General features: G+C 36.0%; 2 protein-coding genes across 2 annotated transcripts in view; one reads left to right on the top strand and one right to left on the bottom strand.

Moving 5' to 3' along the window:
• Window positions 1-7,833, bottom strand: part of LOC123543131 (putative methyltransferase C9orf114) — a 64,999-nt gene extending 57,166 nt beyond the window's left edge. Inside the window, exons 1-3 of the mRNA XM_053531288.1 lie at window positions 7,765-7,833; window positions 2,778-2,808; window positions 586-717 (exon numbers count right to left, since the gene is read on the bottom strand). Of these exons, the coding sequence (XP_053387263.1) occupies window positions 586-717; window positions 2,778-2,808; window positions 7,765-7,833 (232 nt within the window). The remainder of the gene's footprint in view (window positions 1-585; window positions 718-2,777; window positions 2,809-7,764) is intronic.
• Window positions 7,834-9,186: 1,353 nt separating this feature from the next.
• Window positions 9,187-25,022, top strand: LOC128551312 (uncharacterized). The gene is made up of 4 exons (XM_053532127.1): window positions 9,187-10,146; window positions 14,046-14,173; window positions 15,380-15,540; window positions 20,436-25,022. Exons 1-4 carry the CDS (start codon window positions 9,949-9,951, stop codon window positions 20,969-20,971), a joined length of 1,023 nt encoding a protein of 340 aa, XP_053388102.1. The 5' UTR covers window positions 9,187-9,948; the 3' UTR covers window positions 20,972-25,022.
• Window positions 25,023-27,557: the final 2,535 nt, after the last annotated feature.

Here is a 27,557-nt window from a genome sequence, read left to right as displayed (position 1 = left end):
GCTTAATATCTACATTTATTTTCTCAAATAGTTTTTATTTTCTCGCAAAAGCTTTCGTGTTTTTCGCGAAAACTAGATATATTTTCGCGAAACTTTTCTGGTTATCGTATGCAGAAATATGCCACCATAGAAAAATTTCTCAAAATTTTGCAAAACAACATAACATAAAGGACTTCCTGTATGTTTTATCATGAAAACTGTTGAATAATAACGAACAAACTAGCCATTTAATATCCAGCCAATGGAATGCTCTCTACTTCAGTCCCATTTATACAGGCATGCCCTTAAACGTTTTTTTTCTCTCAAAAGAACAGATGCAAAATTTTCTCAAAACTTCTCTCAAAATCTCATTCTCACAATACACATGCCAGAGGTCTACCATGGTTGAACCTCTGGCACATTTTGTTTGGTTACATTACAGGTAAAAAGTTTCAGTTTCATGACCATTTTAGCAAACCAATTAAAAATTGGTTGTGAAAATAATGGTCCTTCCTGACATTGACACCAGATTAGGAGGTATATCGTTATTTTATGAGGTAAATTTCTAAACATACAATTAGCGGAATAAATCATTTCAGTTTCTACCTAATCTTTCTTGCACTTCCTCTTCTTCTTCTTTCACTTTCATGGCTTCTTCTTCTTTCTTCTCAATCTGCCGTTTCTTTGCCAACTGTTTCAATAACTTTTCCTCTTTCCATTTTCGCTTTGCTGCTTTGCCTAAATAATTCATAATATAATTTAAATAAAAATTCAGTTAATAGATATAGTCTGAGTTAAATTGAAAGCTTAACCATTAACTAGCACCTAAGGTAATATATATAGAAAAATATTGAGTTTTTTTTTTTTCACTTTATTTTAAGTAAACAGAGATTGAAAATTGTTATATTATACAAAATAAAGATCAGGTTTGTCAATACTAATGTTGCCTAAAAATGATACATGACCAGTGTCATGGAAAAAACACTTGGTCAATCAAGCCCCTGGTCATATACAACACATTTTTGTTCAAATGATCTGACATGTAATTTTTGTTACAGTTTGTTTTGGGTTTAATGCTGTTTTTCAACAGTATTTCAGTTATGTAACAGCAGGTAGTTGACCTGACCAGGGTCCCTAGATTACTAACTGATCTCCAAAAGTAACTGCAAACTTTTATAAGCGTAAATTATTAAATCAAAATAATGAATTTATGTATGTATGGTAATTTTTATGCATATAAAAGCATAAATGGAATTACAGAAATGCTCACAATTACTTTATACTAGTCTGAATGGTCTGGATGAAGGGGTGGCAAATTCAATTGTCCGTATTGCCCAGGCTGTCCCAAAGCCTTTACAGACAAGTGAAATTTGACCAGAATTTACTATATAACTATCATATGGACAAGTACAAATAGCAACTGACAAAAACAGACAAGTAAAGTCAAAATCAGATTTCGCCACCCCTGAGATGCAGCATGTAACATAACATATGTGTGAGCATGCACCTTACAGCCCCACGAATATTCCCATTCTGTTTACAGATAATAAGAGACGGTGCGGTAGTGTATTTTCAAAGTTGGTTAAAATTGTCAAAAAACTGCAGTGTGCAGAAAACAATAAAATGTCATTTTCAAAGAGTTTGAAAAGTAAACAAACATTCTACACATATTTTAAACCAATAGAAAATGATCTCCCAAACATTGTTTGTCTTCTGGCTCTAGGAACCTTCAAAAGTCCACTATAGATAGGCATTGTGAATCATTGCTAAGGGTGATCCTTTATGGAGAACCAGTGGCAGAGTACAACCCAAAACCACCCACTCATCAGTGGGTAATACATTTATTTGTTAGTTTTGGGTTTAACGCCATTTTTCAACGGTATTTCAGTCATTTAACAGGGCACTCGTTTGGCCATTTTTGGGGCCGAATATGGGTACCATTCCCCTCCTAAAATAATATGTTTTTTTCCCCTTTCTCAGAAGAAAATTCCCCTGATGATAGGTCGTTTGACACAAATAGATATTAACTCTTTCTTTTAATATTATATAGTGCCTATAAGGAAGATTACTGTTGCAATATATTCACATCAGTTAGAAATGATTGAAAACAGTATTAATAAGTGTGAAAAGTAGTTACATATACATGGCTTAAACTTCCCCTTTTCGTCTTTAAATGTCAAAAAATTCCCCTTCCTGAGGGTTTGGGTACCTGTCCCCAAAAGTTGTCTAGTGCCCTGTGTAATGGCGGGCAGTTAACCTAACCAGTGTTCCTGGATTCTGTACCAGTACAAACCTGTTCTCTGCAAGTAGCTGCCAACTTCCCCACATGAGTTATCAGAAGTGGAGGACGAATGATTTCAGACACAATGTCCTTTATCAAATCCTGCGATCCGTAGACCAACACTCTCCCTATTGAGCTAAGCAGGAGGGCTGGGTAATACCTTGACTACTGAATTTCAAATTAACTTTAAACAAACCTACAGGTGTTATTGCAATAAATGTTATAAAACTGATTTCTGGGTTTTTCTCATTTACAGAATTTTTCAGGAGTAAAATAACTAGAGTCAAGTTCAGATTTTACCATTTTACACACTCACACTAATTATTATGAGTACATACTCATTGGCCTAAAAAGTATCTGGAGCTCTGCAAATGACTTAAGACACAATGTCTTTCATCCTTCATCACAGCGGTCATAAGCCTCATCTTCGGATCAAACTCACAACCTCGCAATCCATAGATCTACATTCTCTTTATGCGGACTAACAAAAAACAAAATAGAATAAAACTGTACTTACGCTCTTCTTTCCACTTCTTTAGTTCTTTGGGCTGAAAGTCAGAAAATGTTGAATATAACTAGAAGATGCTTTTGTAGAAAAGCGCATGTCTTCTCCCCCAATGCATAGTCATATAGGCAGGAAGTCAATAGGGGACAGGAGCAAAAGTCTAAGCAACACTGATGGCTGGCTGCAATAGGAATCATCTATTTGGCATAACCAATCATTCCACAAAGTTTCAACATTCTGGGCTAAGTGGATCTCAAGTTATGAATTGGAAACTGTTTTCCATGTTCAGGCCCCTGTGACCTTGACCTTTGATCGGGTGACCCCAAAATCAGTAGGGGGTCATCTACTCTGCGTGTCCAATCATCCTATATAGTTTCAACATTCTGGGTCAAGTGGTTCTCAAGTTATTGATTGAAAAGAATTTTCTATGTTCAGCCCCCTGTGACCTTGAATTTTGATGGTGTGACCCCAAAAACAATAGGGATCATCTACTCTGTAACTTCTATCACCCTATGAAGTTTAAACATTCTGGGTCAAATGATTCTCAAGTAACTAAACGGAAATGGATTTCCATGTTCTGTTTGCTGCAACCTTGACCTTTCATAGAGTGACCCCAAATTCAATAGGGGTCATCTACTCTGCATGACCAATCATCCTATGAATTTTCAAATTCTGGGTCAAGTGGTTCTCAAGTTATTGATCGGAAATGGCTTTCCATGATCAGGCCCCTGTGACCTTGACCTTTAACGGAGTGACCCCAAAATCAATAGGGGTCATCTACACTGCATGACCAATCATCCTATGAATTTTCAACATTCAGGGTCGAGCTGTTCTCAAGTTATTGATCCGAAATGGATTTCCATGTTCAGGCCCCTGTGACCTTGACCTTCAACAGAGTGACCCCAAAATCAATAGGGGTCATCTACTCTGCACGACCAATCATCCTATAAAGTTGCAACGTTCTGTTTGCTGCGACCTTGACCTTTCATAGAGTGACCCCAAATTCAGTAGGGATCATTTACTCTGCATGTCTAATCATCCTATGAAGTTTCAACATTCTACCTCAAGTGGTTCTCAAGTTACTGATCGGAAATGGTTTCCCATGTTCAGGCCCCTGTGACCTTGACCTTTAACGGAGTGACCCCAAAATCAATAGGGGTTTTCAAAATATTGCAATTTTGCACGTTTTCTCAGCCCTGTTACGGAGACGCTTGTGCAGAGCGTTCGAGTGATAACGATCAAGTTCAGAACATAACCTGTTTCCCGTACTGTTCCGGACAATACCAACCACCGACAGGTGTCGAATATCTTCTTATTCTAATCAGATAGTGTTTAGATAAAGACAGTTTTATAAATAGATAAATACAAGTTTTTACCACATAAAACAGACAATAATTACACTTTAACAGAAATATATAACCTAAGAGTACATTCTCTACTGTAATCTACACTAAAATGGAAATGTTCGACTTTATTTAAGGTGTTTCAAAACGCCAAAGAATATAAAAACTCCATCTAAGGGTCAATATATTGACTTCTTTCAACTTTCATAAATGATATTTTCCATTTTATACTCTGTCTCATGCATACCATGATTCCGTCACTGTTATCACTACTCTGGAAAACGATATAGCTTATTGCCAACCAATTATACGTCTTTCTGATAATATTAAAACGCACAACCCTATAAACATACAAATGTAACATCTCCTACAATTTTGACAATATTTTTACTTAATGTGATGAAGAGGTCAACACGTTAGCTGTCAAGCTACTGAACTCCTTACCTCAACACTTGAGAAATGAATATTATTGATTTCATTGACTATCACAACAGCAGTGTTTAAGTGCTTGTGGCGGCTGTAGAAAGTCTTCCTGTTCTTAGACTTGGTTCTGTTATATTTTCTGGTCCTTTGGGATCATTGAGTCTACTTAATTTTACTATAATAGATTTCGCTTAAGCCGGTGCTAAGGGGCACTAGGGGTGTTGCTCACTTGATTACCTCACATGAACAGAGTCAGTCAAACCGAACTTGCTATCATTTTGAATGGTAGTGTAGAATCTTGTGAAAGATTTTATTTTACCAATATAAAGCAGTTTCTGATATTTTTAGTGCCTGAAAAGGAAAAAAATCTGCCTCTGTTGTTGTTGTTGTGCCAGCAATGCTCACTTGTACTGGTCAACTTAAATTTGTTTAGCGTAAGTATTGTCCCTCCTGCATAATTATAAGATGTCTTTATGTTTTCCTGTATTTTAATAGCTTCTATTCATTATTTTGGCAGTATATAATAATTATTATGTGAACTTTTTTCAACGATTTAGAGGGTTGAGCAAAATACTGTCTAAGTCCTTCTCTGTTTAATATGAGTTACACCAGTATTGCGAGCAACTCACGAATGGTTCAAATAATATTCATGCCAGATTCTAGTTATTTGATTAGGCGTAAAAAAAAAATGTTCGTTTCCGGTATCCCGACTTACCCTAAATTTTTGGCCCGACCCTAAATGTTTTTATGGCCTTGAAGAATATTTTTTTCAACTTTTTAACAAAAAATTGCAAAACTGCACTTTTTATGCTTTGAACATGGTCAGTGATGTTAGAAATCAACTTAGTGGTGCTTTAAAGGCATAATCCCCTGATTTGTATTCATTTTTTGACACAAAAATAATTTCCGAAAAGTCTCCCTTAATGAAAAAAAAATCCAAAATTTTTTTTTTCCGACTACCCTAATTTTTTTGAGCATGTTACCGGAAACAAAGAATTCTTTTTTTAGGCCTTATGCAAAATTGTTGTTTCTTGTTGTGCCACTTTTGTGCTATTATCAACCTTCGGAATTTCACTAGATGTACTAGATTATACACTATACGTATGTACGTTTTATCGTTTGATAACTGTAACATGATGTCATTGGTGTAATTATATCTGTGCTGATGTGCATTTGCTTATAAGTGCTTGTTATAACTAGAGCTATCACTAAAGGTGATGAATGTACCCCCCGCATGCACTGACACAGTACATTGCAATTTGACACACACAAGACTGCATAATTATGTGGACTGTATGTATATAGACTGTATGTATACAGTATAGTAACAAAAAACAAAGTCCCATAACTATGCAGAATATTTATCTAAAAGAATGTAACATGGCCCATGCACAACTAGGGTTGGTACTGATCACTTGTGTGAAGTTTCATTAAATTGTGTGCAAGGGTTTGGTAGATTATAGGCATGCACAAGATTGCATATGCAGACTGTATGTACATAGTATGTTAACAAGAAACAAAGTCCCATAACTCTGCAATTTTTGTCGCTGAAAGAACCTAACATGCCCCATGCACAACTACTGTTGTTACTGATCAGTTGTGTGAAGTTTCATTAAATTGTGTCAAGGGGATGAGGAGAGATGCTGCGCACAAGATTGTGTCTATGTCTATAGTATAGTAACAAAAAAACAAAGTCCCATAACTCTGGAAAAAAAAATTCTGAAAGAACCTAACATGCCCCATGCACAACTACTGTTGTTACTGATCACTTGTGTGAAGTTTCATTAAATTGTGTCAAGGGGATGAGGAGAGATGCTGTGCACAAGATTGTGTCTATATATATAGTATAGTAACAAAAAACAAAGTCCCATAACTCTGCAAAATTTTTTTCTAAAAGAACCTAACATGCCCCATGCACAACTACTGTTGGTACTGATCACTTGTGTGAAGTTTCATTAAATTGTGTCCAGGGAATGAGGAGAGATGGTGCGCACAAGATTGTGTCTATGTATATAGTATAGTAACAAAAAAACAAAGTCCCATAACTCTGCAATTTTTTTTTCTAAAAGAACCTAACATGCCCCATGCACAACTACTGTTGGTACTGATCACTTGTGTGAAGTTTCATTAAATTCTGTCAAGGGGATAAGGAGAGATGGTGCGCACAAGATTGCGTCTACGGACAGACGGACAGACGACCAGACGGACAGACAGACAGACGGACAGACAGACAGACAGACAGACAGACAACCTGAAACCAGTATACCCCCCCCTTACAACTTTGTTGTCGGGGGGTACAACTAGCTATCTCTGAGTCGGCCAATAGGTACTCAGAACAAGACTGATGTTTCTAATGCTTTGTCTAACTTAATTACTGCATATAAGAAATTGTATCTTGAAGGCTATTGCATAGTTCAACATTTTGCTCGATAGCTTTTCTCAAAACATGCATATTTAATCAGTTGTACATTGCTTTTACTCTCCAGGAAAGGAGAAAGAAATTTGGGTTGGGGGCGAAAACTTTTTAACAAACTTAAACAAGAGTTGTAACAGTCTTGACCGACATTTTGTTATAAAATAGATCCTAATGTTTTCCATTATAGAATATTTGTGCATATATTGGGACAGGTAATGGTGCAGGGTTGCTGAGTACATCAATTCATATGTTCAAGTTTTATCTTTGAAAAGGAAATTAATGAGTTTATTCTGCATTTTGCTGCAGGGTACCCAACACAACATTTTCATCTATCTGTCGATATTGTCTTACCTTTTTCAAGAACCTAGAAACTCCTTTTCGCACATGCCATGAAAAATCGTTAGTAGATATAAAAAGAATTCGTGCAAATTAAAGGGGAGTGAGTATGTGTTATGCACATAGTACTTAAAAATATATAAACACAGTGGTCGAAAGGCCAAGTTATGGTAAGGCATATTCAATATTGCTAACAAAAGCTATAAATTGATCAGTGGTTGCGAGGTAGGTAAAATCACGTGGGAGACTATCCACTGGACTGTGGAAAGTTTTACTTCTCACCTAAATTTACAAGAGCATTTTTGTGTTTCACATTTCATGCCATCTGTTCCAACAGTGTGTTAGAGCGGGGATAACATTTATTTCCTCTGTCCTGTGACTTTGGAATATGCTGAGGATAAAGAGTTAGGTCAGGTGCCTATCATAAAGCGGTCTTAACTCCCTTAATTTGTTTTTCCCATTGAAAGTTTCAAGGCAGTACCATATTGTGTTCATTTATTTGTTTGATTTGCCCTCGTGTTGCCGTTTTATTTGTGTGTGTGTCTGTCATATTTGTGGAAATGTCCATCTGATGTGAGTTACAGTTTTGGGAGGCTCTATTTTTAGAACGTGGCTTTCACTGTTGGATATTTTCTTGCTTTTTATATAATAGTCAAGGATTAAAAAAAAGGCTTTGCAGGACATTTACAGTGAATGACAATATAGTGGGATTTTATGCTCTGCCATTTTAGAACATGTAACATTTCAGTGACAGTCCATTTTTAATGCAAATATATAGATTTCTCATGGAAAACATGACGTTGACTATGTGAAAATCTAGAAATTATACTAATAAAATTATATGACCCTGAAGTTTTGGTTGACAGCCAATACGCATAATTCGGACGGCATTTATTCATGACTCCTTGTTTTTTTTCTATGCTATCGAGTTAATTCCCTTGAATATTTTTACACCATTTGTACTACATAATCTCGGTATTTTCTTTACTTAATTGGAATAAAACCCAGTCGTGTCATTTAGGTCATTTTGGTCCATTGACAACTACATGTTTAATTAATTACAAAAAGTATAATCTTGTTAATTCTTCTAATTATTTGGAGCAGTTTCATGATCTGAACTAGTCCAAGTAATTTGACGTCAGACCTGATTCTGAGATACTTCGTGATAGGGCAGAATCGGTCTCTTTACGTCAAAACTAGTAAAGACCTTTTCTGTGGTGAATATAGATTTAGGTATAAACACGATCAGACAATCGTAAAAAAAAATTAAACAATCATCATTGTCATTTTATGGTTTAAACATAACAGTAAAACAATATAATGTTTCATTTTGGCGACCTTGAGGTAGTGTGGTTGGTCATTACCAATCACATGACACAAATCGAAGCCATGTAAAATTTGTGTAAACTTCATGGTGCATTGTTTCTAACTGTGACAAACTTGTGTTTTGCCGTTTATTCACATAAACATCATTTGAATGGAAGGATAAAATTCTTTCCGGGTTAAAATGCAAATTTCAATATTTTTGCATATTGATAGTTAAAATCGGATTTTAAAATCGCCAAATATCGCTACGTAGAATCAACTTGGAAGGTTAAACACAGAAAAGGTTAATGCTTCCTATGTTGTACATGGAGGAGAGATATTGACCTATGCAAAAATTATCACTATATTGTGACTTGCGTCCAATTTGTTAGACTAGATCTGAACTTGCCCTGCTTTGCATGATTCAATTGGAATCCTAGCGAAACACGCAAAGCAGGGCAAGTTCATAGTCCAACTACTTTGACGCGATCCTAGGAAATATCGAGATATTTTTTTCATAGGGGCAATATCCCCACTCGCATCAAACACTCGAAAGACCGAAATAGTTGAAGCAACTTCCGATGAAATTTTCATCGCTGCCTACGCTTTACATGCTATAGGTTTAAATGCTGATTATTTCACGAATTGGCCATAAATTAAAATATAACTTACATGCATCGAAAGAGGATTCAATTCCTCATTAATCTCTGTTGAAATTATCAAATGATATCCAAAATTACGTATTTTCTGGTGATTTAAACCTTTGTATGTACTGTACACGATCAACGTTTACCGTGTGTTTACACGCCATATAAAACCAATAACTTTACATGACTGTGTACTGTGATTTAACTTCCATTATTTTGGTCCTGCAAAGTTTTGACGTTTAGATTGCCCGTCACAAATATAAAACAATCTGAACGTCGAATTATTTTGACTAGGCAAGTTCAGATCATGAAACTCATCCAAGTTGGATTGAGAGACGGTGTCTTCATCTAAACACAAGACAAAATGTCTGGAATTACCTTAAGTGTTGAAAATCATCATCATTTTCTGTAATCACCTCATTCTAAAAGAAGACAGATAACTCGCCAATAGTGGATCTCTATCTACACTTTTAGCAGATGTATATAGTGAAGAATTTTGGACTTTCATGATATCTCAATACATAACACTTAGAACTATTGCTCACATGTTTGATTTATTTGAATCGATCTTTTATGTCTGAAGTTAGGAAGAAATATTTAAAACTGATTCACCAGGGGATCACTATTGCCAATAGGGAATGTTTGAAGAGAGGAGGCTATAATGTAGAATAGTATAAAACCTTTTATCTCCAACTTCAGAATAGCATTTTACAATGGAGAAGTTTCTTGCATCAAGTCACAAAGCCAGTGACCTATTGGCCGGTAAAGTTGGTCCAGACGGGATTTTGCAAGACAGTAAAGTTAGTGGTGATCTCTGTTCGCAGTATAAGTTGGCAACTTTGTTGTTGATCAGTGGACACACAGCCAAAGCTCACAGGTTACTTGACAGGATCAAAAGGGATTTTATGCAGGTATCACCATTACAAAATTTTAATGAAAAAATGAAAGTGGTAATCAAACAATTACAAAGTCAGCATAATTAGATATTTTTTAGCTCAACTTGTAAAATTTTTTCAGATAGTGGAGCATTTGTACTCGCCTGTCTGTTGACATCTGCTTCAGCATCCACTCCTAATTTGGTTAAGTTTTGTATGTTTTAGCTGGCATCTCAGTAATAACGTGTTGGAATGACTTGAAAATGGATAAACTAGAACAGTGAGATGATCTAACATTCATTGCATTCAGTTACTCTATTTTGCTTTTATACTGAACTAAATCCCATGTCTGACCATGGCAGTTTTTGGTTTAGTTTTGTATGTATGATTGTTTCTCAGTAATTATATGTAGGAAGGGATTGAAACTTCATACACTGGTTCCCTGGTATGATATATAATGCAACGCACAGGTCTCGTACCTCTGTTTTGCTTTTTTCACAAGGTTTATGCCTGTTTTTCAACTTAGTGAGACTATTGTGATCTGTTTTTTATTGTGTAATCTGTTATCTCATTACCAGTAAGCGTTACAACAGAGTAAAGTTCTATGAAAATTATTCACCCTTTTGTACCTGCTAATGTCTGTGTTTACATTATTTAAACTTTTTTATTGACAAGGCTTTTGAATAGTCCAGCTTTGCTGTCCTCCAACAGCTCTTATGTCTTAAAATAAGTTTTGCTTTTTAGCTCACCTGTCACATAGTGACAAGGTGAGCTTTTGTGATCACTCTTCGTCCATCGTCCGTTGTCTGTGTGTGCGTGCGTGCGTGCGTCAACAATTTCTTGTCTGCACGATAGTGGTTTCATTATTGATTTTATTTTAACCAAACTTGCACACGACTTGTTTCACCATAAGATGTCAGTTCCTTTCTTGAACTGGCCAGATCCCATTATGGGTTCCAGAGTTATGGTCAAAAATAGCTATTTTGACCTTGTCTGCAGAATAGCAGCTTCATTTATGATTTGATTTTAACCAAACTTGCACAAAACTTGTGTCACCATAAGATCTTGGTTCCTTTCTTGAACTAGCCAGATTCCATTATGGGTTTCAGAGTTATGGCCCCTGAAAGGGCCAGAATTAGCTATTTTGACCTTGTCTGCACAATAGCAGCTTCATTAATTTTATGATTTTATTTTAACCAAACTTGCACACAACTTGTATCACCATAAGATCTTGGTGCCTTTCTTGAATTGGCGAGATTCCTTTATGGGTTCCAGAGTTATGGCCCCTGAAAGGGCCAGAATTAGCTATTTTGACCTTGTCTGCACAATAGCAGCTTCATTTATGATTTGAATTTAATCAAACTTGCACAAAACTTGTGTCAACATAAGATCTCGGTTCCTTTCTTGAACCGGCCAGATCCCTAAATGGGTTCCAGAGTTATGGCCCCTGAATGGGCCAAAATTAGCTATTTTGACCTTGTCTGTACAATAGCAGCTTCATTTATGATTTGATTTTAACCAAACTTGCACACAACTTGTATCACCACAAGATCTTGCTTCCTTACTTGAACTGGCCAGATTCCATCTTGGGTTCAAGAGTTATGGCCCCTTAAAGGTCCAAAATCTGCTATTTTGGCTTTTGCAGCCATATAGAGACTTCATTTATGGTTTTATTTGATACAAACTTCCAAAATATCTTCAACAACAATAAATCTTGGATTCCATGACAAATCAGATCGTAGGTTCCAGTGTTATTTTATATCTGATTACCTCCCCTGATTGTAATCAAAATGGATTTATATCAGTAAGTACTTATAGGACTTATTTGATATTTCATTATTGTTATTAGTTGGACTGAGACAATCAGGGTAGATAACTATGGACTGATTTTATGTCAAATTACCTCCCTTTATTTCAAATTAAAATGGGTATATCTCCGTAACTAATGAAGATACTGATCTGAAATTTCATTTATGCCAACATACCGTAATAATTCTATTTATAGCCCATGCTCTAATAAATGCCCAGTCCCGACTTTTTGTAAAAAAAACGGCCTTTTTTAAAGAAAAAAATCAAAAATACTATGTTATCTAATAAGCGCCCATCCTATGAATCTTAGAAAATAATCCTACCTTTTATCAGTTAAACAGCAAGTTAATTCTTATTTCCCTTCTGATGTAAGAGCGTACATCACTTTTCTTGTCTTTAATTCCGTATATTTTATATGAACATGGTATTTCAATGCCCGCTCCTTGCACGAACAATAGCACAATCACTGTGTTCGTTTTCCGGTTCTAATATGCATGTCAGTATAGTTCCGAAAGGATGATTAATTTTATGAACATGATAACCTTTTATGGCTGCTTTAAATGAAACTAACACACATGCCGCCATATCATATATACATGTAATGTGTATTGACCCAGGTAAACATGTGCTAATGCAAAGGCGCGCGCTTTTCGTAATTACGTCACGTAACTAGTCTAACATTTCGAGACAGGGGTCTCGCAAGGGAAATTTAATCAATACTGGATTCAAGGCGCTTTGATCTAAAACAATAGGGTGTTTTTAAAATTTGCTTGAAAATGACAGAATCACGAACAAAAATACTTAATACTATATTCACGACAGAATAAATTAAATTTAATCATGTATCTTGTGAGTTTAGCTTGGCCGGTTATAGTACCGATATAATACGGCCGTTATCGATTTTTGTACGACTATCACATCATTACTTTCTTATAGTCACCGGTACATTCGAAAATAAATATTACATCAAGATTTTGAATGTTTGCTAGTGATTTGTCTCTATTATTCGCCCATCCCTAACTTTTGAGCCGACCATGTTTCTAATAAACGCCCGGGCTATAAATAGAATTATTACGGTATTTATTTGGCAGATCCTTCTTTTGTTCACTTACAATATTTTTTTTTAATTACTTCCCTTTTACGTTACTATAAATAGCTTATTTTTAGTAACTTTTTTATTATTGGCCATAGGGAAAAACCGAGACCACTTTTCTGTGGTACAACATGGATGGTACCTCCAATTTTTAGGTGGTTTTTGACATATCTATACCTTGTAAGAATTTTTTTCTTCTTTTTGGTTAAATTTCTTCCCTTTGTTGTTCCTGTCCTTTGGATTTAGATATTTTTTCTGAGGACCTTCTTGTCCTCAAGTGCAATGATAACAGGTGAGCGATATAGGGCCATCATGGCCCTCTTGTTTTATTTCAATGTTGTTTTGGCAGTTTCAGTTGTTACACATATTATGGGGCTAGTTTTCTTCTTTCGGGTTCAAGGTTATAGAATAGAGGCTGGATACCAGTCACAGTACCACAGCATCTGATTTTGAGCTCAGTCTAGAACTTGACCAAACTCTGTGTGATGTTTTATATAATAATCTTGGACCCCGGTTTGAAATTCAAAAACAATCACTACATGTATTTAGCTTGCTGGGTAGGCCTGTCGGAGTGAAGTTATAACAAAATTTAAAAGACATGTCATGACATAATAGTCAAATCTATGCTTTATATTTTGAGCGATGAAGGTTTCAAGGGAAGGATGAAGTTTATTAATCTTTAGCCTGCTGCCGGCAAGTGATTCTGCCTTTGCGACCAGTGCAGACCAAGATCAGCCTGCATGTACATGCAGACTGATCATGGTCTGCACTGTTTGCTATTAAGTCAGTAAGTTTTCAGTAAACACCCCTTCAAATGATAAATGGTACTGCCCAAATTGAAAGATGGACCAGTCCATTTTAGAAATTTTCAAAAGCAGGGTAAAGGTTAAGGAAGGATGAAGTTTATAGGGAAGGATAAGGTTAAAAGGGAAGGATGAAGGTTGTAACAGAAATCTAGCAATTATCAGGGAATTTTAGTTTGGAGTTTCTGCTGCCACAATGAGTTGTCAAAACAAATTTTGTGTTACTTTAGGGAGATGGGGATCTGATATCATTCCCAGAGAAAAGTGAGAGAGGAAGGAAAAGCGCAAGTTTTCCGATGTCACATTTTTGGACGTATATGAATGCCTGGATCGCTATGGGTGCTCACAGAATGGGAAGGTATTGTAAAGGATATCATTTTAAATCTATAAATTCTGTACTATTTTGGGTTTAAAAATAACCCCAGAAGTGGAAGGAGAGTAGATAAATCAGTTGCAAAACAAACTAGTTTTTTAATTCACCTGTTAATTCAGGGTGAGCTATTGCTAGTATTATAGAAGGATGGACCAGCATCTGTCTTCAGCATTTTAATTTAAACATCTCCCTAATGGGGGCACTTGACCCCTTTTTATGTCATTAGAGTTTAAAATAGAAATACCTTATAAAAAGTCATTAAATCAGGACAGTTGGCCTCTTTAAGGGGGCACTAGAGCTAAAGATAAAAGTACCTTTTAATGGTTGTTCATCACACTTGGTGTGAAGCAACATTTATACAATTCTTCTCCAAATTTGTTCAGATGGGGGCCCTTGACCCTTATTTGTGTCATTAGAGCTAAAAATATGAATACCTTAGAATTCTTCTTGTAAAATCATTTGTCAGTTTCTTCAAATCAGGGCAGTTGGCCCCCTTAAAGGGCCACTAGAGCTAAAAGTAGAAATATTTTCATATGGCTTTCTCGAGAACTGCTTGATGTATCATTTATATATTCTGTAGCATCCTGGTAAGATCCTCTCCCAGAATGTTCAGATGAAAGCCACTTGAGATGGTTTATGTTTTTGTTACTATTCATGATTCAATGTGTCATACACGATATTATATTTACGGTTAGGTGAGCAAGTTCTTGTTAACTGTCAGGCACTATATAGAGAATAGACACTTCATGCAGAAAAATCTCATACAGGAATACCTAATCCAGAAACATTACACCTAAACAACCCTCACCCTTGAATTTCTCACTCAGGAATACCTCATGCAGAAAGACTTTACTAAGGAACATTTCTTTCCTAGGAATTCTTCATCTAGAAACACTTTGCCCAGGAGAACCTCACCGAGGAACTCCTCACCCAGAAACACCTCAACCAGGAACTCTTCACCCAAGGAAACCTCACTCAGAAATGCCTCACCCAGAATCACCTCACCCATGAACACCTCACTTGGGAGCACCTCACCCCTCACCCAAAAACTAGAGCATGTTATCTCCTTATTGCTTTTGTTTCACTATCAGGTGGGCAAAAAGTTGAGTGGAATTCCATTGATATAATGTTCAGTACATAAGCTAAGGTGACTGGGCAGAATAAATTTGATATAGTTATTTATTTTTTCAGGTTTGATATATCGTTCCCTGCCTTCAACTTTTGTAAGACTTTCTTCCACCCAGATTATCAGTTAGTCTGTGTCACTGAGAGGCTTGCTGATGTTAATGATGAATCAACCATGGATTGCTTGTCGACGGCTCACTTTGGATTACTGTGTCTATATATGGGAGGTAAAAGTGCAAAATATCAGAAATCTTGGGTGACTCTAGCATTTCAGAATAGGTAGGGGCAGTCTGCGGGCAAACCACCCCCATCTATTCTGAAATCCTGTGCAAGACCTTTAACATATGAAACAGATTTTATAGGAATGCATGCAATTCAATCAAAATCCCCTCGATCAAAATCCCCTCCAATGAAAAATGACAGGGTGTTACAAAATCCCCTTCATACTTTTGCAGGGGGTATCATAATTCCCTCTGTGATTTTACAGGGCCCTCATAATCCCCTTCATGAAAATGTTAGGGCTATCATAATCCCCTACATGAAAATTACAGGGCTATCAAAATCCCCTCTTTCAGATTAAAATTTTTACTCAAAAGTCTATTGCATAAAGTTTGTAAATGCAATGCCTTAAGCAAACATAATATAATTTGGAGCACTGATATCTATTCATCTATAACGTTGGTTATTAGTAACTTTATGAAAATAGAAACCATGCAGTTGCTCAAACATTTTCTTGAAAGTTATATCCCTGTTAATTAATATTTTTCTCAAAAAAAAGGAAGAAAAAAATCAAGGGGATTTTGATAGCCCGGTAATTTTCATAAAGGGGATAATGATAACCCTGACATTTACATGAAGGGGATTATGAGGGCCCTGTAAAAATCACAGAGGGGATTATGATACCCCCTACAAATGTATGAAGGGGATTTTGTAACACCCTGTCATTTTTCAGTGGAGGGGATTTTGATCAAGGGGATTTTGATATACACTCTGCTGGGTCTGCTATCTTTGTAATTAGAGATTTGAATTTTCCCATCCAAGCAAACTCAGGGTGGTCAACCAATGTGACTTTTGTACACCGCACACATGGAGAAAACATCTCGATTCAGGTAACATTTTGCCAATATTTTCCTTATTACTTGACACACTTTCATAAAATAAAGTGCACCCAAGACAGCAAAGTGAATGTGTTCCTCCACACAAAGCACCTGTCATCAGTTCTGAGTACTTTCCTCAAACACTTCACCAATGTTAGGTGGTTAAAACCACCCCCGGTTTTAACCAGCGGTACCGGTTAAAACCGCCAGGGTCAGTATGCCCTGAAGCGGTCAATACTGGTCGATTGATCAATACTGGTCAATTAGTCAATACTGACTTTTAAGATATTTTGCAAAGTTTACGAACAATTAAATTATGACTGTTTTAGAGCATTTTGGGACTTGATTATGGTGAATGTAGGCATTATTATTTAGTTGAAACAACCTAATCAGTACTCCTAAATTGGTCAGAAGTGATCGATTGGTCAATTTACTGTTCGTTGAACATATTCTGTTAGATAAGATTGCAAAGATATATTATTTTTCTACAAAAATGTCACAATAAGTGGAAAAACTGCTAATTTAACTGAACTTAATTTGTAGAAAGTATTTCATTATCTGTAGCAGTAAGTGTTTGATTCACAAGTGATAAATCTAATTAATTTTAATTGTATAAATATTTTAATGAAAAATTTCTGTAAACACCTGGACCATTTCATGAAAGTGGTTTGTGTTTTGATAGCCATTGTCACATTGCCTAATTGACACCATGTCTTACAGTATACAGTAGGTATGTTGCTGGCCTGTTTATCTGGTCACTAATTATTTGTCATGATTAATAATCCCACTGTACCATTCAATGCTTGAACATGGTGACTTTATTTTAAAAATAAGTAATGCAATCACTGTACAAATCCATTGTATTTTCTATTTTTAGAACTGATAAGACATTGATCATGTGTGCAGACGCCGAACATCCATATTTTTTGTAACCAGTGATGTTTTGTAACGGCCAAAACTTTGTTAAAACACAAAAAATATCAATAATATTTTTATCAATAGAAATGTTAAATCAAGCAATTTATTCATTATATTTAATTATTATTTCGAAATAAAATGAATTAATTATATATGCTTAACTTACAGTGTTTTTCTAGAAGTTTTAAATATAACTACGCCGCTATCAAAATTATATGTCATTTAAAATGGTTATTCATTTTAAAAAGATATTTGAATACGAAAATATGAAAATTGTACCTATTTCAAAACTTTTTGAATTATGAAAATCCATAAATGATTGAAAAAGTTATTAAAATTTAAAAACTCCGTTCCCATACACAATGTATAAAGTTAAACATTTGTTTTGCCCACCACAAGATAAACAGATGTTAATGTGTGACGTCACGGTGATCTCTCCTATTCAGTTGACCAGTATTGACCACTATATGCACTAAATGATAAGGGATATTGCATAGGACCAGAATTTGAATTGACCAGTACTGTCCATTTCAGAGTGTAATCAATTTAAAATAAAGGCTACTGTAAAAAGATAAAAGCATTGAACATGTTGAATAAACTAGTATTGACCAGTCTAAATATATTGTCCAAAATAGCACCTGAACAGGACACATTCACATTGCCAAGGACCAAAATTGGATCGACCAGTATTGACCACTGTACTTTTTAATGATTTTTTATGCCCCCACTTTTGCGGGGTGGCATATAGATTTGCCCTTGTCCGTCCGTCCGTCTTTCCGAGCTCACATTTGCATACTTAGGTGGCTATAGGAACAATAGGTAACTGTACTTTTTCTTTGATGTCATTCATTCCGTAAGGCTTTTATGTGGCTATTTTTCTCTTACGTTGCTAAAAGAACAATAGAGAGAACAAAAGAGTAGCCACATAAGTATCCATATGTAGGAACGTCCGTCCGTCCTCCGTCCATCCGTCCTTCCGAAAATGTTGTGTCGCGCCTAGCTCCAAAAGTATTTGACGTAGAGTCACAAAACTTTACAGGAATGTTGGCCAGCATGTGTAGTTGTGCACCTGGGGTTTTGCTTCCGGATTTTTTCAGTCGTGTATGAGTTATGGGCCCTGACTTTGTAAAAATTGGTCATTTTAGTGTTGTGTCGCGCCTACCTCCAAAACTATTTGACGTAGAGTCACAAAACTTTACAGGAATGTTGGTCAGCATGTGTAGTTGTGCACCTGGGGTTTTGCGTCCGGATTCATTCAGTCATGTATGAGTTATGGGCCCTGACTTTGTAAAAATTGGTCATTTTAGTGTTGTGTCGAGCCTACCTCCCAAAGTATTTGACGTAGAGTCACAAAACTTTACAGGAATGTTGGTCAGCATGTGAAGTTATGCACTTGGGGTTTCTTGTCCGGATTCATTCAGTCGTGTAGGAGTTATGGCCCCTGACTTAGTAAAAAAATTGGTCATTTTAATGTTGTGTCGCACATAGCTCCAAAAGTATTTGACCTAGAGTCACCAAAGTTTACAGGAATGTTGGCCAGCATGTGCAGTTGTGCACCTGGGGTTTCGCTTCCGGATTCATTCAGTCATGTAGGAGTTATGGCCCCTGACTTAGTTAAAAATTGGTCATTTTAATGTTGTGTCGAGCGTAGCTCCAAAATTATTTGACCTACAGTCTCCAAAATTTACAGGAATGTTGGTCAGCATGTGCAGTTGTGCATCTGGGTTAGGCGTCCGGATTCATTCAGTATTGTAGGAGTTATGGCCCCTGACCTAGGAAAAAAATTGTGTCCTTTGTCATATAGTGGGGGCATCTGTGTCCCATGGACACATTTCTAGCTTTTATATTATTCAAATTGCTTTATTATTTTTATATTATTATTACAGTCTGTGCTTATCTGTTATTGTACATCATGTAAAAGTGTTTAATATACCAGTATTGGACAACCAAGAATGACCATAGTATTGAATCGACCAGTATTGACCGGTATTGACCGGTTTTTACTAGTATTGACCGCCGGCCCGGTCAGTACTCATATTGACCAGCTTTTTGCCAACATTGCCCTTCACCCAACTGCTTTTTGTGAACCGTGTAGGTAACGTACATTTAAAGCAGCTGGGTGAAGTACATAAGTGTTTGAGAAAAGTACTGAGAACTGATTGCAGAGTCATTTTGTTTGAATGAAAGCACTCATTTTAATGTCTTCGACACACTTACAGTATGAAACTCCGACAAGTATTAAGGAAAATATTGGCAAATTGTCAACTGAATCGGGACATTTTCTCCGTGTGTACGATATCCAGATTACACATGGGTTGACCACCTTGACACTGCAAAATGCGAAACAAGATTACTAATTTATGTAATGCTACATCTGTAAGCTTCATTTGCGATACATGTATGCTATTTAACCTCAGATCCCCTTTCCAAATTCCAGTTTATTTAGTTCTGCCCATTGTTTTCTCATTTAAGGTAAACCCATTATTTTAACTGGGGACCATACGCCGCTTTTCATAGAATTACATGCTAGTATATCATTGAAGGTTCCAAGTGCAACGCCGTATGAATACATCTGCGGATGTTTCTAAATTGATTTTTGTGCTTGTAGCATGTGTAAATGTTGAGTTCTGCTCAACCCGGGGCTAGAGGGCGTGGATGATAGCATGCACTTCCACTACCATCCATGAACAGGCTCAATCAAACCGAGCCTGCAGCATTTTCGTTTTTGTCGTATTGAGGGACGTGGAGTTTCCACTTTTTCTATTTTAGTTAAATGGAATGCATGTAACACTAAACGTTACCATAAAGCTGACTCTCCATTCTAACATATCTAAATATTCAAATCACAGAATTAATTTTATACCCTTTTGCTCTAACAAAGATTTATTTTCCATGATTCTTTGATTACTTTTTGTCTGCTAGATGTCTTGTAAATGATGTTGGTTAGACATTGAATTTAGATCTACGACATCGCAACCAAAACGTTTGTATGTTGGGTGTTTGCTGAGCAGTAAATAACCCGTTGTTGTCAATCTGAATTTGATCGGTTTATAAATAAATGTGATGATAAAAGATTTTTAATGGGCACTTTCTTTATATATTCACAGACTTAGAAAGAGCGAAGCAGTGTGGAGAGGGCTTATTAAAGTTGATGGCAGCACAACCAAATTTTGAGAAGGAAGTGCTTCTCCGGATGTCGGTAAAGACTGGTACCCTTATAGCAAACCCACCTGCAAATATGGAACCATTCTATGTAGTGAAACAAGATTCTCCAAACCAGCTGTACTTCTTTCTTGGTTACCATGGAATTTTCATGGTAAAGTTATTCCAAGCGGCAAAAGATCAGAAATTTTTGGAGAGCGCGAAAGCAATAATAGATTTTGCTCTGACATGCCATGAAAGTATCTGTGTCTTTAGTTTTAGCCACAAGGTAGCGTATGCTGCAGCACTTCTAGCAGTTGAAACCAAAGAAGTGAAGTATCGCAGATTTGCTATTGGGATTGGAGAGTATTTAATCTCTATCCAAACTGAAGAAGGTTTTTTCTGCAAAGAAATGGATCTGATAGATAAATACGATCAGACAGCAGAAATAGCAATTTGGTTACAAGAGCTGAACAACGAACTGAAAAAAATTGTTAATTAATATCAAAAACATAGACATATTAATTAAAAACAAAGACATATCAAGACATGATTCAGACATAAATTAACTTTTAATTCTACTATTTGAAATTTTTGTCATCACCTTTTCGCTGGCCTCTGCATCACGAAATTTTGGCATGTAAGCAGGTTTCCTTAAAGCTATTAGGTCTAATACTTTCAAAAAATTCTTTTTCATATCATGGTTGTTACCTGTAGAACAGCTTTTTGCTTGTCAATATTTGAATTGAAGGTCAAATAGCACCTGATTAGTATTATCTGAATTTTTATTTGTTTTAATCATTTTAAGGTTCCGGTACAATTTTATTCTGAAAGATTTACTAGTAATTTTTTGTCAGATATAGTCGTTTTTTGTCAGATGTTTTATGGTATGATATTACATTAGCAAGTTACGTATCTTGCTTTCATGAATTAACTTCAAGTATTGCATAAGGTGCAGTGCTGCGTGCTTGGACTGCCCAGGCAGCGTATTTGTAATCTTATTTTAAAAATAATTATATTTCATATTCGTTTTCTTGAAATTCCAACAGTTTGTGATTTAGGGTCATATTTTTTGAAAAATGTAAAATGTGTATTTTTAGTGAAATAAGCCCATGAACTTCAGATATGTTTGTACTGGTAAGTAAATGTTTTAAATTAATAAAAATAATTTAACAGTGCAGATTATCGGCTTCATTAACATTTTTCGAAATAATTGAAAAGCGAAAACTTAAACTTTTAGCACGGATTTTTACTTCAGTTCTCTTCACCTGAGCACCCATGATAACTTACGCAACAAGCATAACCTATTGTCTGTTTTCTTAACACCTATCGTTATACAGTATTGACACTTGCATGTACAACACTGACTGAGTATTATAGGGAGGGTTATATATTGAATACATGCAGTAGTGTAGCTGTCCTCCAAATTTTTGACATACATTGGCATAGCTGACCTTTTTCAGTTGTAGCGGAGGGGTGTAGGGGACTGCATATGCCACTGTGGTTCCAGGGATGCCTGAGTTTTAGCACTTTATGACACATTTGGGCACGTTCAAGATACATTGTTTGCTCTTTTCAAGGTCCCTTAATATTGCATTGTTGGTGTATTTAGCTTTTCTGTTTCCTAAATTATCTGTAAGCCTGCTGTGCTTAAATGATAGTGGCTACGCCAGAGTCATGCACATTTAGCCTATAATTTTTTAATGCCTAGCAAATATTTAAATGTGCTGTTACACCAATACAAAAAAAATAAAACAACATAATAATACATGTAGTAAAATACCGACTGGTCCAATATATCAATGGAACAGAACTTCATTAGCTAGTATCAACATTTATATACTGTTAAATCATTAATATTCGTGGGGGACTAATTTTCGTGGATTTCGTGGTTGAGTCAATCCACGAAATTTAATCCCAACGAACAAGTAAAATTCCCATTCATTTTATGTTCAAAAGTTGATATCGACGAATTCATATCCCCACGAAATTGCTGTTTTGACCAAAACCACGAAATTTCATGCCCACGAAATTAAATGATTTTACAGTAGATATTCTTGAGGCGTCAATGTTAGTTCTTTGGAGGTCGTTACTAGTATTTTGGTCAGTTTCAGAATAAGTTTCAGATGTTTGGGTGAATTGGTGAATTCTGGGAGTATCCATGTTAGTTCTGGGGGTGTCAGTGTTAGTTCAGGAGGCGCCGGAATAGATGTCTGGTGTAGTTGTGTTAAGAGTTTAGGATGCAGGATCCAGTGGTTCTTTGGTTCGAATTAAAGCAAACGTTGTTCTTAAAATGCATTCTAGGTGCACCATAATTGTGTCCTACAAAAGGGTAAAAGGGCATTTTGCACCACAGTGGCACTATTCCCGAAGTTTGTCTATATCTCTTTGTCATGTTTAGTTTAAAGACACATACATATGTCTAAGCCACTTGTTTGGTTCATGACTTGTGACAGACGCAGTTGTCTCAGTCCTGATGACACTCAATCGACGGACTTAGATTGTCAAGAGGCAGCAGACCTGATTGAAAAATTCATAAGATATACTTTTCAGGATCAGTCTGCTTTCAAGCTTGACTTTCTATGTCCACTATTTATTTATTATAGTGTTTTCTATGCTTGAAATATTTACAAAAATGAATAAAGTTGTAGATATATAAGGTTTAAGAAACACATGCAATAAATGTCAAAATATTTTATGTAAAATTCATTTGCTGACATCCTGTATGTAGTTTTTTTTCCAATTTTTAACACTTTTCCCCCTGTGACCAAGTACCATTTTTGCAGCATATGTATATAATAATTATTTACAAAGGCATGTGAAATATTTTGTTGCGTCACTTTGGGGAAAGATGTTTAAAACAGAAAAATGATTTCATATTTCAATAGAAATGAGAATAAGAAATGTCTACAAAGTCATCTTTTTTGTTCACAGACTTGTTAAATTTAGTCGAATATATCAAGAAATGATCTTTAACTTTCTTTATTATGCTATTTCAGAAGTCTAGCCCTAGGTCAGTTTTTACTTAATTTGATAGGCAATCTGAATAGGAAAATGTCCGAGGTCATTTAAGCTGAAGTTTTGCATGTAAGAATATAATCCCAGGGATTACTTGACAAAATGTTTTCAGATTCTCCAGATGTCTTTGGCTTCATCATTGACCTTGTGTGGCAAGTTTCATAACCATGACTTACATTCTTGCAAAATTATATCCATTTTTCAACTGACGAAAGCTTGCAAAAGCTTTTGTAAGCTATTGAAAGGGCTTCAACTAGTTGAAAATGTTTTTATTTTAATTTTTTAGAATTTGTTTTTCCAGTATTACATAATGTATACATTTTTAAACAGCATTACCTTTTTTCAGCATTACGTTTTTGAAAGTATTAAATAATGTATTTTTGTTAATGTCAGCTTGTCTATTTTTAGCTCACCTGTCAACCTGTCACAAAGTGACAAGGTGAGCTTTAGTGATCGTGTGGCGTCCGTCGTCCGTGCGTGCGTAAACTTTTGCTTGTGACCACTCTAGAGGTCACATTTTTCATGGGATCTTTATGAAAGTTGGTCAGAGTGTTCATCTTGATGATATCTAGGTCAAGTTCGAAACTGGGTCAAGAGAGGTCCAAAACTAGGTCAGTAGGTCTAAAAATAGAAAAACCTTGTGACCTCCCTAGAGGCCATATTTTTCAATGGATCTTCATGAAAATTGGTCAGAATGATCATCTTGATGATATCTAGATTAGGTTCGAAACTGGGTCACGTGCGATCCAAAACTAGGTCAGTAGGTCTAAAAATAGAAAATCCTTGTGACCTCCCTAGAGGCCATATTTTTCAATCGATCTTCATGAAAGTTGGTCTGAATGTTTACCTTGATGATATCTAGGTCAAGTTCGAAAGTGGGTCACGTGCGGTCAAAACTAGGTCATTAGGTCTAAAAATAGAAAAACTTTGTGACCTCCCTGGAGGCCATATTTTTCAATGGATCTTCATGAAAATTGGTCAGAATGTTCATCTTGATGATATCTAGGTCAAGTTCGAAACTGGGTCACGTGCGGTTTAAAACTAGGTCAGTAGGTCTAAAAATAGAAAATCCTTTTGACCTCCCTGGAGGCCATATTTTTCAAAGGATCATCATGAAAATTGGTGAGAATGTTTACCTTGATGATATCTAGATCAGGTTCGAAAGTGGGTCACGTATGGTCAGAAACTAGGTCAGTAGGTCTAAAAATAGAAAACATTGTGACCTCTCTAGAGGCCATATTTCTCAATGGATCTTCATGAAAGATGGTCTGAATGTTCACCTTGATGATATCTAGGTCAGGTTCGAAAGTGGGTCACGTGCGGTCAAAAACTAGGTCAGTAGGTCTAAAAATAGAAAACATTGTGACCTCTCCAGAGGCCATACTGTTCAGGAGATTTTCATGAAAATTGGTGAGAATGTTCATCTTGATGATATCTAGGTCAAGTTCGAAACTGGGACACGTGCGGTCAAAAACTAGGTCATTAGGTAAAATAATAGAAAAACCTTGTGACCTCTCTAGAGGCCATACTTTTCATGGGATCTTTATGAAAGTTGGTCAGAGTGTTCATCTTGATGATATCTAGGTCAAGTTCGAAACTGGGTCAAGAGAGGTCCAAAACTAGGTCAGTAGGTCTAAAAATAGAAAAACCTTGTGACCTCCCTAGAGGCCATATTTTTCAATGGATCTTCATGAAAATTGGTCAGAATGATCATCTTGATGATATCTAGATTAGGTTCGAAACTGGGTCACGTGCGATCCAAAACTAGGTCAGTAGGTCTAAAAATAGAAAATCCTTGTGACCTCCCTAGAGGCCATATTTTTCAATCGATCTTCATGAAAGTTGGTCTGAATGTTTACCTTGATGATATCTAGGTCAAGTTCGAAAGTGGGTCACGTGCGGTCAAAACTAGGTCATTAGGTCTAAAAATAGAAAAACTTTGTGACCTCCCTGGAGGCCATATTTTTCAATGGATCTTCATGAAAATTGGTCAGAATGTTCATCTTGATGATATCTAGGTCAAGTTCGAAACTGGGTCACGTGCGGTTTAAAACTAGGTCAGTAGGTCTAAAAATAGAAAATCCTTTTGACCTCCCTGGAGGCCATATTTTTCAAAGGATCTTCATGAAAATTGGTGAGAATGTTTACCTTGATGATATCTAGATCAGGTTCGAAAGTGGGTCACGTATGGTCAGAAACTAGGTCAGTAGGTCTAAAAATAGAAAACATTGTGACCTCTCTAGAGGCCATATTTCTCAATGGATCTTCATGAAAGATGGTCTGAATGTTCACCTTGATGATATCTAGGTCAGGTTCGAAAGTGGGTCACGTGCGGTCAAAAACTAGGTCAGTAGGTCTAAAAATAGAAAACCTTGTGACCTCTCCAGAGGCCATACTGTTCAGGAGATTTTCATGAAAATTGGTGAGAATGTTCATCTTGATGATATCTAGGTCAAGTTCGAAACTGGGACACGTGCGGTCAAAAACTAGGTCATTAGGTAAAATAATAGAAAAACCTTGTGACCTCTCTAGAGGCCATACTTTTCATGAGATCTTCATGAAAATTGGTGAGAATGTTCACCTTGATGATATCTAGGTCAGGTTCGAAACTTGGTCCCGTGCGGTCAAAAACTAGGTCATAAGGTCAGATAATAGAAAAACCTTGTGACCTCTCTAGAGGCCATATTTTTCAAATGATCTTCATGAAAATTGATCAGAATTTTTATCTTGATGATGTCTAGGTCAAGTTCAAAACTGGGTCACATGAGCTCTAAAACTAGGTCACTATGTCAAATAATAGAAAAAAACGACATCATACTCGGTTCAAAACTGGGTCATGTGGGGACAGGTGAGCGATTCAGGACCATCATGCACCTCTTGTTTGTTTTTGTTTCAGGCATTACATATTTGCCAGCTTACATTTTGACAGTATTACGTAATTATATTTCTTCATGCTAGCATTACATTTTTGTCAGCATTCCATTTTTGGAAATATTACTTCATTAATATTTCTTCATGCCAGCATTACATCTTAGCAAATATTACAAAATATATTTCTTCATGCTAGCATTACGTTACTATATCCGTACATGTTTCGTCTGTCAGTCCGTCGGAAACGAAGTTTGCCAGGACTTGAATGTGTGGTGCCAAGGCTAGTGTTTTTTTTTTATTGTCTGCACATTCCTGTGATTTTTAATAGACTAATGGTCCCTAAATGTAACTGTTTGTGTGTATGTCCTGGTGTTAAAGCACCTAGCTCTTACTACTGAAAGTGTATACTGCTTGAAGGATATGGGCCTTTTAAAGCATCAAACCCCATGTGGTTCTGGGACGATCTGTGTATGAAAAGAATTGGAACCACTGCCTTACCCTTGCATGATCGTAAGAGGCGACTAATAGGGTCTTAACACTTGGTTTTGCAGTAACTCTGTGATTCCAGCAGGTATGCAAATTTTGATTCCATACCTCATGTTTTTATTTCGATGTAAATGAGATGTGGAACCAAAATTTGTAGTCCTGTTTGGCGCCATATAACCTATACTGTGTTGGTGCGCCGTAAAACCCAAATAAATAAATAAATTTAAGGCATCAAAACAAAACAGAAAATATCAAAATATTACCTTTAAGGGGCCTTAAGTTATCAGATTTACACTAAAACAAACTTCAGTTTTACCTGCCGATTTGTCTTTCATTAGTATGGAATAGTCATTCTATTGTTTATTTTTTACTCCTCTTTTATGCATGTGTCGGACGAAGCAGTTTGTTGTATTCCGAAGAAAGTGTTATTGTTATTGTGTCCCATTTATATATATTTTTCATGTAAATACAAGTATGCAATTTCAAAAACTTTGTTTATAGTCATACGATTGCTAACTTCAGATATTAAACATTAAACTTGAAGCCCATCAGTGTTCTTTTTTGTGTTTCTTCACAAAAGAATCAAGTAATTATGTATTTCAATTTGATATGGTGATCTATCAATTTACGAAGTGTTCCAGCATTAATAAACGATTGACGTTATATGATTTTGAGCCCTCCTTACACAAGTGAAACAATCTGTTTCCATACAA

This window comes from Mercenaria mercenaria, chromosome 19 (genome assembly GCF_021730395.1).
Source record: "Mercenaria mercenaria strain notata chromosome 19, MADL_Memer_1, whole genome shotgun sequence".
Taxonomy (NCBI): Eukaryota; Metazoa; Mollusca; class Bivalvia; order Venerida; family Veneridae; genus Mercenaria; species Mercenaria mercenaria.
The sequence above is the reverse complement of the archived record's forward strand: the minus strand, read 5'-3'. Positions and strand labels throughout refer to the sequence as shown.

What these genes read in the sequence shown, in the direction of transcription:
- LOC128551312 (XM_053532127.1), top strand. Translation starts at nt 9,949, where the DNA reads ATGGAGAAGTTTCTTGCATCAAGTCACAAAGCCAGTGACCTATTGGCC. An exon ending in GGTGCTCACAGAATGGGAAG is followed by an intron (nt 14,174 to 15,379) that starts GTATTGTAAAGG and finishes TTATTTTTTCAG; the next exon opens with GTTTGATATATCGTTCCCTG. An exon ending in ACTGTGTCTATATATGGGAG is followed by an intron (nt 15,541 to 20,435) that starts GTAAAAGTGCAA and finishes ATATATTCACAG; the next exon opens with ACTTAGAAAGAGCGAAGCAG.